Source organism: Sceloporus occidentalis, unplaced genomic scaffold (genome assembly GCF_023333645.1).
Source record: "Sceloporus occidentalis isolate IW3139 unplaced genomic scaffold, rSceOcc1.0.p SCAF_37, whole genome shotgun sequence".
Classification (NCBI taxonomy): domain Eukaryota; kingdom Metazoa; phylum Chordata; class Lepidosauria; order Squamata; family Phrynosomatidae; genus Sceloporus; species Sceloporus occidentalis.
In genome coordinates this window covers 7,417,863-7,435,000 of record NW_028317017.1, presented here as the reverse complement: position 1 = coordinate 7,435,000, position 17,138 = coordinate 7,417,863, and the positions used below count along the sequence as shown (strand labels likewise).

At 38.1% G+C, this 17,138-nt stretch overlaps 1 protein-coding gene across 1 annotated transcript; it reads right to left on the bottom strand.

Moving 5' to 3' along the window:
• Positions 1-6,024: 6,024 nt before the first annotated feature.
• DNAAF4 (dynein axonemal assembly factor 4) lies at positions 6,025-16,656 on the bottom strand. Its single transcript, XM_089488228.1, has 9 exons — positions 16,534-16,656; positions 14,669-14,816; positions 13,252-13,385; positions 12,805-13,036; positions 12,066-12,190; positions 11,346-11,455; positions 10,339-10,492; positions 9,416-9,521; positions 6,025-6,137 (listed from the first exon to the last, which is right to left on the bottom strand). The coding sequence occupies exons 1-9, from the start codon at positions 16,654-16,656 to the stop codon at positions 6,025-6,027; spliced, it is 1,245 nt and encodes a 414-aa protein (XP_089344354.1).
• Positions 16,657-17,138: the final 482 nt, after the last annotated feature.

Below are 17,138 nucleotides of genomic sequence, written 5' to 3'. Positions count from 1 at the left end.
TGTCTGTAGATAAAGGACGTTTATTGGAACAAAATGAGATAAAAAGCCGCTTTTTGTCAGTGCTAAACTACATTATTGTATAAAACGTTTGATTTTATGCTCAGGGAGAATTTAATTTTGGCTGTAATAACCCTCAACATCCTGATTTAGCAAACAAATAAAGCTGAGATATCATATGTCATTATTTAAAGATTCATTTTGCCAAACACTACCTATATCTGACATCAAATTAAAAGTTTGCCCTAAATTAAACAATATATATATATATATATTATATATACACACACTCACTGGCCACTTTATTAGGTACGCCTTGCTAGTACCGGGTTGGACCCCCTTTTGCCTTCATGAAGCCATTGGAGTGCAGTGAACTCATTCTCATGTTCAAGTTGGAGATGATGTGAGCTTTGTGACATTGTGCATTATCCTGCTGGAAGTAGCCATAAGAAGATGCCATAAAGGGATGGACATGGTCAGCAACAATACTCAAGTAGGCTGTCACGTTTAAATGATGCTCAGTTGGCGCAAAATGTGCCAAGAAAATGTCCTCCACACAATTACACCACCACCAGCCTGAACCGTTGATACACGGCAGGATAGATCCATGCTTTCATGTCTGACCCTGCCATATGAATGCCGCAGCTGGAATCGAGACTCATTAGACCGGGCAACGTTCTTCCAATCTTCCATTGTCCAATTTTGGTGAGCCTGTGCGAATTGTAGTTTCAGTTTCCTGTTCTTAGCTGACAGGAGTGGCACCCGGTGTGGGCTTCTGCTACTGAAGCCCATCTGCTTTAAGGTTTGACATGCTGTGTGTTCAGAGATGGTATTCTGCATACCTTGGCTGTAACGAGTGGTTATTTGAGTTACTGTTGCCTTTCTGTCCTCTCAAACCAGTCTGCCCATTCTCCTCTGACCTCTTATATCAACAAGGCATTTCTGTCCACACAACTGCCACTCACTGGATATTTTCTCTTTTTTCGGACCATTCTTTGTAAACCCTAGAGATGGTTGTGCGTGAAAATCCCGGTAGATCAGCAGTTTCTGAAATACTCAGACCAGCGAGTCTGGCACCAAGAACCATGCCACATTCAAAGTCACTGAAATCCCTTTTCTTCCCCATTCTGATGCTCGGTTTGAACTTCAGCAAGTTGTCTTGACCATGTCAAGTTGCTGCCATGTGGTTGGCTGATTAGCTATTTTTGTTAACAAGCAATTGAACAGGTGTACCTAATAAAGTGGCCAATGGGTAAATATACAGTATAGAGACATATATTGTATGGACTAGGTGTTCCCTTTAAGTTTTTTTTCTTCTTTGGTGGGCCATGATTCTGGATTGTTTGGGGATAAAAATATAGAAGGTCATGAGGACAGGAAATTATGATGATTTAGTCCCCTACAATTAAATGCGTTGTAACAGTACTGTTACAATGTTTGAAAAACAAAAAATCCCATCGGTAATTAAATTAATTGAACATGTAACATGAATAAAGGAGATATTCAGTTTACAGGAAAATAATTATTTTTAGATTCGTTTTGTCGCTGTTTTTTGGGGGGGTTCTGTGTTTAGAGTATTGCTAGCATGTTGCATCATACAATCCTTGATGACTCAGTCGTTTTGTTTGGGGGGAAAAACTTGTTTAACCCCTTCGCGACCTTTGCCGGTTCAGGACCGTCATGACAAGAAGGTCACTAAATGACCTTTGACGGTCCTGAACCGTCAAAAAATTAAATAAGCTTAGAAAGTGATCAACGATCACTTTCTTCGCTTAAACGGCGTTACTGTAATGCCTCGATGTCGAGGCATTCAGTAACGCCGAGATCGGCATCGGGGGCCATGTCTGGCCCCTCCCCGGGGCGTCAACAGCCGCCATACATTGTATGGCGGCGGACGCCCGTTTTAAAAGCCTCCTAAACTTAAATGGTCTCGCTGGAATGCCTCGATCAGGAGGCATCCAGCGACACCAAACACTTACCTTTGGATGGACTGTGACCGCTCCGGAGAGCGGTCACAGCCGCAGCTGCCGGTGATCTTCGCCATCAACAAGATGGCGGCGGCCCGGGAAAAAAAACAATAAAGAAGAAAGAGTTCGCTAGATTGTCTCCAGACCCTCTGGAGAACTCTGGCTCCACTTGCAGGTTGAATATAGGTACTGCATTCAACCAAGCAAGTCAATGGAACCCAGCATTCTAATCACTGTGATTAGTAAAATATATAAAAAAAAAAAAAAAATGGAAAAAAAAAAATGTGCTAACATTCAAAATAATTATGCAGTGATGTCACTTGATGAACCATCCAGTACCAGTAAGATGTGTAAAAAAAATAAAAAAAAAAGTATTAAAAAAATTAAATAAAATAAAAAAATAAAGTTTATTATTTTGAGCAAGTGCTAACATTTCTCAAAAATCTCAACAAAGAGTTAAAATAAAAGCACTTCAAATACCCAAGGGGTGTCTAATATATATAAAAAAATGGCTGATGGGGTAAATTGGAGTGGCCGAGCTCAAAGATAGGGCATAGGTACAGACTGACCAAAATGGAGAAAAAAAGCGCACTTCCCAAATGTGGCATTTTAAATCTCAAACAACACGACAAACCCATGCATGTCGGGTATCACTGCACTCAGGAGATGCTCCTGAACACACATTTGGGTGTTGTTTGACAGTGACATATACCAGAACCTGTATATCTATAACTAAAGTACAATTTGTGTGAAAAAAAAAAAAAAAAATTACTATTACAAAGTTTGACAAAGTGTAGTTCTATAATTGGTGCATGGAAAGGGTTAAAATAACAGCATTTGGAATACCCTGGGGTGTCTAGTTTTCAAAAATATATGGTTTGAATGGGTTAAACTGAGTTAACCCGCTTCAAAGATATTCCAAAGAGGAGATGGAGGCAGAATGACCAAATGACCACCTGGATTACGCATTCCCCAAAAGTAGCCTTTTACCAGCCAAACAATCTGACAAACCCATGCATGTGGGGTATCGGTGTACTCAGGAGATGTTCCTGAACACATATTGGGGGGTTGTCTGACAGTGACATATACCAGGACCTGTATATCTATAACTAAAGTACAATTTGTGTGAAAAAAAAATTACTATTACAAAGTTTGACAAAATGTAGTTCTATAATTGGTGCATGGAAAGGGTTAAAATAACAGCATTTGGAATACCCTGGGGTGTCTAGTTTTCAAAAATATTTGGTTTGAATGGGTTAAATTGAGTTTACCGGCTTCAAAGATATTCCAAAGAGGAGATGGAGGCAGACTGACCAGATTTGTTAATTGCCCTATAACTTACAAAAAACAGCAAAAAAACATAAAAACATTGGGTATTTCTAAACTCAGGACAAGTAGTAGAATCTATTTAGCTAGTTTTTTTACTTGCTTTTTTAGGTGAGTAAAAGATTTTTCAAATAAAAGTCATAAAATGTGTTTTTTTTTACATTTTTCACCATGTTTTTTTTAATTTTTTTTATAGTAAAAAGGATGATACGGTCAAAATGGTATCTGAAGAAAGCCCATCTTGTCCTGAAAAAAACAATATATAACTTATGTGGATACACTAAATGGGTGATGAGAAAATTACAGCTGAACACAAGCACCACAAAAGTGTCAAAACCCACAGGGTACAAAACGAAAAATGAGCCTGGTCCTTAAGGGGTTAAATGTCTACACAAGTTGTTAGCTTAGCATAATAAGCAAAAGAAATATTTAGAACAAAACCGAAAACCAATTAAACACATTTAAAAATAGCCTTAAGTGGACACTACCGTAAAAAGGGAAAAATGTTTATCCTTTATTCTAATACGTGCAAACTTTAATTGTTTTTGAAGTTATCTTGCAGTTCCTAGGTAATGATTGAGCCACTGCATGTTTACACAACACAACAGAAGTATGTCTCACCACTCAGAAGCAGACAACAGATTAAACTCATGCAGATCAAACCCAATCCTGCTTTTATTTCTGACCTTCACTCATGCGTCAATTTATGACATTTGAAAGTGAGAGCTATCATAAAGCAGCTAAATAAGTGTCATAAAAAGCATAATATATGTATGGTAGTTTTTGGACTCATAAAAGTACTGTAAAATGCATATTCCCACATCTAAGTACCCTACTACATCTACGTTTCGGAAGCAATATTGTGGCATCAATTAAAAATAAAGCTAAATTAAATACATGCAATTACATGCTAACTTACATAACATCCATCATACTTACCCCCCCTATACAGTATATCACTGTATATCCCAGTTTTTTCAGATTTTGGGAGCTGTCACCTTAACCTACTGTCATCTCTTCTACTTCTTCTGGGGCTTCATAATGAAAAACATTCATGTGCAAGGGACCTTCCAAGGGTGCCAAATGAGTGTTCAGTATACCAACTTTTGTTTCAATTGTGTTCAAATGGCTCTGTGGGGAACTCCAATTCTTGCTTTTACTTGCTCCCCACTGGGGGGAATCTGAAAAAGACAAGTGGTGCACCTCAATCGCTCACAGCAGGAATGCACCCTGGTTTTAAGTGGAGGTTATCATATTTGTGAGGGAACACTAACCGGAGGGAGTGAAACAGTACTTCTATAGCGCCAACTACTTTCACAGCACTTCTTACACTACACATATACAAGGTATATGACAAGACTACACTGACTACACTGCTAGTGTGGGGTTATATTAATGGCAGGTACGTTCTAGCTACTGAGAAGTTATGCTTCTCTGAACAAGTGGGCATTGGTCCTGTAGGGTGATCTAAAAACTCATCAGAGCCAAGAGGACAATGGGAGAGATTACAGGGATCCCTGATGTCACAGCAAAGGCTGTTCAGGCTAATGTAGTGTCAAGCATGCTGACCAACAGAATGTATATGGCATGGGTGGCCCTTAAGGGAGGCCACAATATAAGGATCCTTATACATCATGGTGGAAGAGACTAAATTTGTTCTGGCAAATGTCCTACTGCACATGAACCCTGGAAAGCTCAAATACTCTGTGGAGAAAAAGTCTTACCCAAGAAGGTCTGGCACCTTCTGGGCCAGAGTGAATGTCAAGTGGCTCATCCAGAACAAACAAGCTACTTACACGCAAAATATCACTCACATTGCATAGTTTAAGCATGACTTAAGCACAGCGTGCACATATGTGTAATCTGTCATAATACTATGGAGTCTTTTAATGTCATGTTACATGGCCCAGCTGACCCCTGCCTCTGCATGTGAGCCTGTGAGCAATCACGCCAGCCTGCTCCTATGTTTTGTATGGACTTTTCCCAGAAACTCAGAGGGTGCCATTGGTTTGATGAGAACTGTCTAAACCTGAGGAACAAATCAGGTCACTGTTCAAGACTGTTGCAGGCTGATCCCCATCTTAACTATTCTATCATTGATAATCTTTAGGAGGATTAATCCCCAAACCTCACCAACATCCCTTTCCACCTAGCCCCCATATCCTCAGGGGTTATTCCTGCTACCATAGCACTGTTTTGTACCCTTGTTTAATGTTTTTACTCTACTGCTATGCTTGTTGATTGTTTGTACTATGTTTCTGTCAATGCATAATTAATTGTCTCCACTGTACTGTTTCAATTATTGACCATACACAAAAGCTATGCCTGTATATGATAGGTTATTCTGTGGATGATTGTGTTCTCGGCTGAATTACAGTCTGTCTTGCGTATGCTATGTATGTTCTGTCTTTGACTAAACTTAATGTTTGTCCCTGCTACCAACCTATTTTCATTTGCTTCTTGAGAAGTCCAAGAAAGCCAGGCTGTGTTGCAGACAGACACAAAAGCTTTACCATACACAATCAACACAACTCGGTTTACAATAAAACAATTATTTAGTTTTATGAAAAATGTTTTATATAGATAGGTTGACACAAAACGCATTTTTAAATGTACCTACAACCTGCTATTTACATTTTTTTCTGGTCAGTGTCTGCTTGTCACAGTCACGTTTCCCTGCACATATACTCCCTTTTTTACGATTTTAGTATAGTTTTGAGAGACTGACACAATTTTATTGGGCATCAGCGGAGGAACCCTGGATAATCTGCCGTATTCTTTCTGTGTCAGATTTCACCATCTGGTTGGTGGGGTCAATCTTCAGAGCAGCTTCATAATCCTGGAGGCCTAGATGCAAACACAATACAAGAAATGTAATACCCAGTAAATGTCATATTAATCCTAATCATCCATACTGTGCAGACAGTTTACCTATATCCATAATGAAACACAGATACAGACATCATGAAAGAGCCAACTGGCCCATGTAGTCTCCCCATTTTGAATCACTCAGTAATAATTGTGTCTTTATGCACATCCTAAATTTAAATGTGTGTACTGCATTTGCCTGTATTATTTCCATGAGACTCTACTCCTGATATATTATTTAAAGATCATGTAGTCAGTTAGCACCTCGCAACCAGGCCCGGACTGGCCATTGGGCACACCGGGCATTTGCACGGTGGGCCGGGCCGCGGCAGGGCCGGATTGATTTAGGGGCTGAAGGAGCTGCAGCTCCAGGCCCCTACCTTAAAATAGGCCCAGTCAGGACCGGACTGACTGGGCCTATGCGGCCTCTACGGCCGCATTAACGCAGGGCATAAGGGGCATCTGCCCCATAAGCCCGCCGCAACTGCAACCGGGTCCGCCACCCTAAGGGGCCGGGAAGCCCCCACCAGGGCCGGCCTTACGGGTGTGCGGCCGCACAGGGTTTAAATTAAAACATCGGGGGGTTTTTTGTTGTTTTTTTTTTTTTTTACTTTATTTAACATCCTCCATGTTAAATAAAGTTTTTGTTAACTTTATTTAACATGGAGGATGTTAAATAATGTAAAAAAAAAAAACCCCGACTGGGCCTATTTTAAGGTAGGGGCCTGGAGCTGCAGCTTCATCAGCCCCTAAATCAATCCGGCCCTGCCGCGGGCCCGGTCGCAGTTGCTGCTTGCTCCAGCAACAAGGTAAGTAGGGTGAGGGAGGGGGGTGCAGTGAGAAGGGGCAGAGGGGGGTTAGATAGTGAGAGGGGATACATATTGAGAAGTGGGGAAGGGGGTACATAGTGAAAAGGGGGTACATAGTGAGAAGGGGCAGATAAGATAGGGAGAGGGGGTAGTGTGAATGCGTATGAGAATGAATGAATAAATGTGTGGATGAATTGTGTGAATGCGTATAACAATTAATGAATTCATGTGTGGATGAATTGCTTGAATGATTTGTGAGACTGCATTAATGAATGTGTTAATGATTTGTGTGAATGAGTGAGTAAATGCAAAGATGGTACATGAAGGGTGGGCTTTAACAATAAATAAATAAAAATGGGCTGCTCAGGCTTAAATGCCCGGGCCTATTTTTGGTCCTAGTCCGGGCCTGCTCGCAACCCATTTTGGGGCCACCAAGATTGAAAGGAGAAGAGGACCCAATGAAAAATGCAACATTATCTTTACAAATTTACTATAATGTATTTTTAAACAATCAAACATATAGCATGTAATAAGTTGTTCTTTTACAGCTCTAAACGTTACAATTATGTGTATAGAAACCACATTAAATGTTTAAATCTGGTTTAAATCCCAAACCAGATAGATTAATAACAGATATGTTGAGACCTGCAGCCTGTAAACAGTATGCATGCTCCCACGTAACTGTTAATTGGAGCTGCTATATTGACTGTCTTTTCAATTAGACCACACAAACGATTGAAACAACACAGAAATACTTCACCACGACAATTTAACCCATGATAGAAGACAATTTCCTTCCTCTTATTTGAAGAGCCATTCCAATTAAAAAGCAAGACTTCACTCAATAGAAATGCCAAAGGTTGGTGATGAAACGTTTAACATTTCTACAGAATACAATAAACCAATGACTAATTTGCAACCATAAAGATTTCTAAAATGTGCGCGCATGGTCTATATGTTTCAGATGTAAGCAATTGGATCAGCAAAGTGATTCTAGTGTTATTAAGAGTTTACCACGTGCATTTTAACTTATTTATGTCATCAGGTTGCTCCAGCAAAAGATGGGACACGTACAGATCATTGCTGGATGAGGAATTCTTAACTAGGAAGGTTACTTTGATTCATACACATACTAAATAGGTCGTGCTGATGCCACTTATTGCAAAAAAGCACAACGGAATATATTGACACCGGCCAACTCAAGCATGTCCTTCACCTTGCCATACCTGCCCCTCTTGCCCTGCACAAGTTACAGCCCTTTACATATACCTGGGAACTTCCCAGCATTGGCTGCCCTGTGACTTCACTTAAAAGGCAGGGGTAGCCTCAGTAAGACTAGTCCACAGATTAGAGATACTAAACCGGAGCCCCGCGGAAGCCAATGCTTACCCTGAGACTTTGGATCAAACCTCGTAAGTTCCCAGGTAAGCTCATACAGAAACCGGAAAAATGACTTTGTTCAGTTAAACCTTAACGTTGTTTCATATTTTCCTTAATGGCAAAAACACTTGAGGATAAGATCTTTTATTTGTAGTCACTAATGCAATGAGATAGACAAATATAGTCAGAGTCAAATGCCAAAACTTTGATTACATGGCATTGTTTTTAGTAAATAGACTTTTGATATTGATCTTTATACTGCCACAATCAATAAAAGATTTGTTTCCAAAGCCACTATGTACAGGACAAAAGAGATAATGCAACCAAAACACAATATGCTTTTAAAAGGAATTTGTGTTTTCTCACATGGAGTACTTCAGGGTAGACACTCTATATGCAAAGCTACAGAATGAATAATCAGAACCTTTCTATATATTTGCACTGTTTCCCTGCAATATGGTGGTGACTGTTATTATTTATATAGCACCATCGTATTCTGCACAACAGGAATTAACAAGTAGCGCGTCACATAGCAGGATGGACAAGAGTTGGGGAGGACCCTGCTCAAAGTAGGAAGGAGGTGATGGCAGTGGTATATCCCCTTGGGCACTGCGTTAGGTCTGACCCAGGGCAGCGCCCCCCCAGCCGCTCCCTTCACAGTTGGCATCCTGAATGCATTAAAAGGTGCTGTGTGCCTTTAAGACACAGTACACCATGATATGCCTCCTCCATATCGTTAGTAGGCTTGTTTGGAAGATCTCCCCTGTAATCCACCCATTGTGCAGCAGGACATTGGAGAGCTTGATAGTCCATCCCCTAGACCTGAAGGCCTATACCAGGGGCGTCCAACATGCGGCCCGCGTGGTACTTTAAGCTAAAGGAGGAAATTAGTTTGCCATGGCAGGTATTGTAAAGTGAGAACAAAATGTCAGCACTGTTTTAGATTGGATCTGTGTACATCCATGCAGCTTAGTTCCCATAAAGCTGACCATCTATTCAAAATCTAGCAAGGACACTGTCTAAATTCATCAATTGGAATACATATGACTATACGACTAAGAGGTTTACCTTCGACATAGAGCTCTAGCTCACAGAATGCTGTTCCACGTCTCACATGGGCTTTAACTCTTGCGGCTGCATTGTTTGGCACAGGTGGTGTAAGAAGCTCTAGTGCCTGAATTTGAACACAAAGCATATATTCAGATAATACAAAAGGTCCAAGTCTTTGCATTTATTTCATCCTGTGTTACACCACTTATCAATTTTAAGTAAAAATTGTACTTGCATTCAACAAAAATGGAGATATAAGGTTATATTCAAAATTGCTATAAAACATTTTATGGTTAGTTTTGTATTCTATTTCGTTTCTTTTGTCTCAGTGGCATAACGTCATTAGGGATTGCTTCTATAGAGCAACTACAAATATCAACTATACCAAACCATCAGGAACAATACATTGGTTGCTATGGTGACAAGACTGCTTTAAAAATTCTGTATCATTGGGATGTATGAGTGCTAAAATGTGAAACAGCTCCACTGTGCCAAGTTTACTGGCAAAATTCCAGTTGGTTTGCCCCTGAAACTTTTTTTTTTTTTTTTAAAGCCCAGCAATTTGTAATTATTATACATTATATTATATATTGTACATTATTTAATATGGTTTATAATTTAAATTATTTATATATCTAAGACTACATATGTTAAGTTCTATTATCCCTGTAATATGATTAGGAGGGGAATTCGTACTTACAAAAAAGTCAGACGAAAATAAGAACATACATATATATACATATATATATATATATATAATATATATATATATAAAATATGCAGGTGGAACTGATCGTTGAGATTAAGTCATAACCTTTTAAGTTTGTACAGCACAATCAATGTTTAAAGGTCAAGGCAAAGTTTCTCATGAACGATGGGCTGAACTCCAGTGTGTGTCAATGTATAGATTGAGAAGAATGTGATGCAATTCCTGGTTATACCTTTGAGGAGTCTTCAATGGTTTTATGGAGGTTTCTTAATTTAAGGTGGCAGGCAGCTCGATTGAGATACAGCGTTGGCATCTTGTTATTCAAGCGTATGGCCAGGTTCAACGCGTTCACGGCGGCAAGACAGTCTCCAGCTGCAAAGAGTTTACTGAGACAAATAGCATATAATTAGGAATAGGCACGAGAGCAGACAGCAGTATTGTGTTGCATTGTGTACTGCTAACAACACTAATACTTTTATTTTTCCTTGTACAATGTTTTCTACTTTTTGGGCATTGAATTTTCCAGGATTAAAGGCTTCGTTTGGATGCATTTTTAATTATTTTTTTTAATCCCTACAGTCCCACCCTACAGTTTCTTTTTGTCATTTTTACCATATGTGTGTTAAACCATGATTCCCCTCATCCATATTTTATGAACCTGCACAAATCATGCATCCTTTTGTTCAGGAGAAGTAGGGCCTTCTTTTAAAATAATAGAAATAATTATTTGTGATAATAGATAAGAAACACCTTCTTGCAATTTTGCTTACATTTTTTTTTTTTTTTTTACACTGTAGGCGCAACAGCTGAACGATGACCCAATTTATGTTCAGCAACATCTCCTGATGAAAGCCATACCCCACATACACATTTTTTATGTTCAAGAGGGCCACATCAATCCTTTTTATATATTATCCCATATGACATTTTTTTATACTATCGTCTTAAGGTGTTTAAAGGTAGTGATTTTTTTAATAAATTGTTTACTCATAGTGATAGGGCTAAGGGACACTTTTTAAATAAAAATATATAATTTTATTTTACTTATTATTTTTTTTCTTCACTGGCTCTAGTCACAATGACTAGAGATCCCTTTGGGGGGCCTCGCATACATTTTTGATGTCAATGAGTAAAATGTATTTATCTTTCATTTTCCCTTAATTTCCCTGTTTTTCCTCTCTTCCTCCTGATCTGTGCTGATCACACTTAAGATATAAATAAAAAGTTAAAAATACCTACTTTGCTTTATCTTTTAGCCACTCTGGATTTTTTTCCTCTTCTTTTAAATCCTTAAATTCTTGATCATCAAGATTAATAGCTCTCCGGGCCTCAGCCTGCTTCTGTAACCACTGTATGAAAAAATACTATCTATATATACACAATTCCATCATATCTGCCAACGATGTACAACAGGTAAAATAGATGCTAAAGCATTGGAATACATATGTCTAGGGTCTAAATGGCCTCCCAAGTAACTATATTGTCGCTCGTGTGGTTAATCCCTTTGCTAAATAGTGTAGCCTACAGCACTATGTATACAGCAGACATCTACACAAGTGCCATTTATCGGCGGCTGGCCTTAAAGTCCCAGGACCAACTTTCAAATGCAGTCCATTCCTATATGTTATTTATTTTTTTTTTATACTGCATCAATTTTCTTCCAAATCTGAAATTTTACAATAACTATATTTTCTCATATTCACTAACAGTTTCACAAACCTGGTGCATGCGTTACACTGTCCTGTGATGTTCATTGGCTTGCTCATCATGGCCAAATTTGACTGTTAAAACTAAGCTGGAGAATATTTAAAAATTAAATCCCAACAACAAGATATATGCATTTTGTAGATACTTTTACTCTGCGCTCATTGTGGTAATGCTATGGCCATGAGGCATAAATGTTTCAAATCTTTCCAAACTGTCCTGAACTAGAAACAGAAAATATCCCCCAAACATTACCTCTTCTTCTTCTGCCAGCCGAGACTCCCTGACAGCAGTGGGGAAGATTCGAGGGGTGAAATGAATCTTAATACAGCCATTCGTACGAGTAGGAGGCAATATCTTTTCATTAATCTTTTCATGTCCTGATAAATAAAGCATTTGCTGTTTAGGTCTCCATTAGCATATCAGCTCACAATACAGTCATACATTTTTCAATTGTGTGGTTCCTCCAAACAGCTTATTCATCTTATTCGTGACAAAAAAAACTTCATTCCAAAGCAGTGTAAAAACTTACACTAAGAACTAAAAGCCATGGTTCTTGCCATGAAAAAAGGAACTACACTTTTTAGGAAGTGTATCAACTTTTTCTTAATCTATAAGACCTTTTTTTCTATGCCTGGGAGCACCGTAACCACAGCCAAATTACAAGTGATTGCATATCTCTAGCTCTGTGGCATGCCAACTAATTAATACATACAATGATTGAATCTATGTATTTTATGCATTAGAAAATATGTAGCACTGCACTTGCTAATGTAAGATTGTGAGAAGAACAATCTCACCATACTTAGCATTTTTTCTCTGTAAATGCAATATCTAAAATGCTATGCAAATTATTAATAATAATAATAATAATAATAATAATAATATTTCTGGATAATGCAGAATGAAATCCAATCACCTTCCATATGTTTTTCTCACATTATACAAAAGGCAAAAAACGTGTATATATTTTGAGCAAAGATCTACATTGTACCTTTTGGGCAGGAATTTGCTTTGCTTGGAAATATGGACTTATTTGCATTAACCATATTTTTCTCTTTTTCTTTCTTCATTTTTTCTTGTTCTTTCTTCTTCTGTGCTACCTGAATCATTTTTTGTTCCTCTTCAATCCTCTGTTGCTCCTTCCACTTCTCCAGCTCTTCTGTAGCCTTTCTTCTTTCTTCCTCCTTCTCTTTTTCAATTCGCTTTCTCTCTTCTTCATCCATCTAGTAGAAATACAAAAATATTCTTCACCACAAATGAATAGGCCCATATCTATGTGAGCAGAGCTGTCTGAAACATTAGCGACTCCTCCACCAATAACTATAGCATAACATAGAACTACAATACATCTGCTGTGCCCGCTAATATACAAAAACCATAATAAAAACATTTTAACCATTTGTTTGCCAATGGTTATATGAAAACTATAATTGTGTACCTTCATCATGACCTCAAGAGAATATTTCTCATTTTCTCTTTTCTGTACAGCCTTGGTTTGGGCTTCTTCTTTTGCTTTTTCCTGAACTCTGGCAATTGAATCTTCACGTATCTTTTGCATGTCCTTCTTTTCCACTAGAAAACATAAGATTGATATTCATAATGCCATTCAATCATACATAAATATATGAAACATTGATTCTAGGGGCATGTTATGTCTTTGGCCACTTCCAAATTCCTGGGCGGCAGCAATGTCATGAAATGTAGCCATACGGGAAAACAAAAAGGAACAAATGACCAGCGCTCAAATCCAAATAGGCTACAAATACACTTATATATACATTCAATAAACCTGAGGCTTTAGGCCTGTATTTGGCCAAAGCACACTCAAGAGCCTCCCTGACCTCTTGCTTATCAAAAAAAACTTGTTTTGAAAGTCCAGCCATTTCTTCAGATGCCTTGGTGAGCTAATCTATATATTAGTAGGTTTGGATTTGAGCGCCGGTCATTTCTCCTTTGTTTTTAAACATCCCATTCTATGAGAGCAATTCAATATTCAGTTGTTCTCCCAACACCAAAAATCTATATAATCCATAAACTATATCCATTTGATATATACACAACAGCCAAATTGATATGGTGAAATATATATTGCTAACCCTGTTAAGAAATAGGGTGAGGCTGGCAAGGGAGGCAGAAGTCCAGGTGCCTGATTTGGAGACTTTCAGGGATAAGAATGTGTTTTTCCATCTATTACCATTGTTTCCTTTTCATGTTAATGCTGGTGGATGTTACAGAGGACTAGCCAAAGTATATTATTAGGGCAGTCTGCACAGTGTTGTGTTTCTGAACGCCTCTATCGCTAGGTCATTTGGATGGATGTTCCTCCAAACAAGAATCTGCCAGCCTGCCCCAGGTTAGACGCCAACTGATTATTAGATGAGATAAGAACTGCTGTTATAGCGGAAGTAGAAATGGAATGCAAGATTCTTAACAACATTACTCAGAAATAATAACATTCAGTGCCGCATAGTTTATCGTATTTTGTGTTCCGTAAAAGGCGCATCTACTGTTTAGTATTTATACTCCAAATAGTAAACAACTAGTAAAACTTACTTTGTACAGAAAAATGGATCCTACTATGAGAAAATAGTAAAATGATTCTTTACATGTATACATAAATATATTTTTACATTGTGACAAAGTACAATGTAAATATTCCAAACGAGAGAGGGGGCGCTGCTAGCCCAACATATTATTTTAACGATCTGGTTAAGGGGTATTAAAATCAGCTGTTTAAAGAGAAGATATACACTGTAGTGACATGTACTACCAGTAATATATCATTTTCTCAATTCAGCCTTCAATGGTACTGCCAACAAAAACGGATATTGCATCTGTCAGAGAATTCTACTTACGATTGACTGCTGTCAGCATTTCCCAAATGGAAGGCACTTGTTTATGCAGCGTGAACAAGATAATTCCATTTCCAACCTTAGCAATGCTTTTTCTGTCATCGATGGGAGCAAACAGAAACACTTCAAAAAGGAACGGAGGAAAACTCACCTGAAAATAAAGGGCACATGAATAGAACAGCATTTTTTTCTAGTTTTGTTTCTTGCATGTGTTGCATAAATGCAATAGTTTGCTATTTGATTACCTACATCATCCAGAAAAATAGTTCTCATGATATACAGAAAGATGACAATAGACTGCTTTTACTACTCATAAGTGGTGGATAAGTGTAACAGCTCCCCAACAGAAGTGGTAGAGGATGTCAAAATCCATATGTCTAATAAAGACATACATTTTAAAAGAGCAGGGCCCTCCTTGCCTGTTTCTGTAAGTCAAATTGTAATGTTATGCACTACTATTATGTCCTGTTTACCCATTGTACAGTGCTACAGAATATGAGAGTGCTGTATAAAAACAACAAATAATATTTATCATTAAGTAACACTGCTTTTTGAACTGCTCAAAATTACTTGTGGGGTACCAAAAGGCCCCATTCTTGATTCCCAATTTCACTATACTTTGTAAAAGAACTGCCCAAGGTTTCCAGTGTTTCCCATGTCTAGATGTATGGCGATGACACCATAATCTAAACTAAAGGAACATGCATACCACAATTTCAAATTACAGTACAGAACCAGCTGGTTTAAAAAAATGTTAATAAATAAAATTAGTCCCAATGGTATTTGGAAAAAAACAAAAATGACTTAGTTCACGCCAAATCCATCTTGACAAACTAAACACTTTTGAAGAACATTTGTTCTCCAATGTCATCACAGTACCCATCACTGCATCTCTGCCTAAACAATAGGCTCACCCCAGCTCTCCGTACCTCCGAGAACCACCGGTCCAATTCCAGTAAAGGAGAAGGAAGCACCTCAATTCTACAAAGTCCCCCAAATGTGGAATAACCTTCCAAAAAAATCTCAGACCTTTCTCAGATCCCTATAAATCTCTGCCTTCTAGTAACTCGCATCTAAACGCCAAGGCATTAATGGCCAAGGTTACATTGTCAGTATACCCATATTATATATATATATATATATATATATATATATATATATATATATATATATATATATATATATATATATATATATATGCTTTACATATGTAGCCTTCTAAATGTATTGCTGTAACAGTAAAGTCTCTTTGTATATATTGTATTCTTCCTGGTAAAGTATTTGATAAATAAACAAATTATTCAGCTATGTCCCGACATTATATTACGTTTCAGTGGTTTATAATTGGGTGATTTGGGTTTATTCTCAGAGGTTATTCTATAGATGATAATTTACCTAAGGAATAAATTCTGGTTTATATTTATCCCCAGCTCTATTGATTGTAATAAAGCTGTGTGAAAGTGTAATTTGTAATGCGTTTGCGAGGAAAGGGTTACACCAAACTAACAAGCATTTATTATTATTATTTTACACCGGTAAATATTTAAATTAGCAATCACTTGAATGCTTTGGTGTATGTTTTAATTAAGTATATTTAGTTACTATGTAATTAATCACAATACTAAACAATTGATATTATGAACCCACATTTTTTTAAAGTATATATATTATAGACATTAAGCACACATAATTAATATGTATGCCTGCTTATTTTATTGATAATACTGAAAAGCTCTGCTAAATGTGCTTTTAAAATAAAAGGGCATCCATTGCTTAGACCTACTGGTTACCATTACAAGACCGGGTGTGTTTAACATTGAGCTGGTACCCATGGTATGGACACGCATGGTTAATAGTCGGTTACTCACCTTCAGATACACCTCAGTGCAAAGCACGTCGGCCGCCCCGGCTTTGGTGCCCTTTAACGGCAGGGAAATATAAACTTCCTTGTCGGTTTGCTCCCACGTGTAATCCTTGACCAGGACGGGCATGTTGTCGGTCCCCGGTGTAAACTGAAGAAGCGAGCACCGTTGCTATTGGAGACGAAAAACTTCCTCTTCGACTCCGGAGGGGCTCAAAACACTAGAGACAACAAGACATTGAGCTGATTGATTATGATTACTGGCCGTCTCCTCATTCAAAATTAATTGTAAACATACGACTATTACCGCTGACTGCGTTATGCGTACTTTGTAAATGTTAGTTATTTGACGATGCGTTTGAAACTTCTTGCTCGTTTAGAACGCTGAGAACTTCCGGTTTACTTACCGATCACGCAGTGCCTGCTGTATTAGATATCTCCATGGCGACCAGACCGCTGTATTCACAGGTTAACATTAAGAATGAAGAGATACGTGGTATCCACACTTTGCTTTCTTTTAGCTCCTCACATGTCTCTGAATGTGAGTATTGGTAACCAGGGCTACACAAATGCACGTTTCCACCCTCATAGATTCCAAAACCACCTGCTTCT

What these genes read in the sequence shown, in the direction of transcription:
- DNAAF4 (XM_089488228.1), bottom strand. Translation starts at nt 16,656, where the DNA reads ATGCCCGTCCTGGTCAAGGATTACACGTGGGAGCAAACCGACAAGGAA. An exon ending in CTCTTGAGGTCATGATGAAG is followed by an intron (nt 13,037 to 13,251) that starts GTACACAATTAT and finishes TATTTCTACTAG; the next exon opens with ATGGATGAAGAAGAGAGAAA. An exon ending in CCATTGAAGACTCCTCAAAG is followed by an intron (nt 9,522 to 10,338) that starts GTATAACCAGGA and finishes GTTCAAATTCAG; the next exon opens with GCACTAGAGCTTCTTACACC.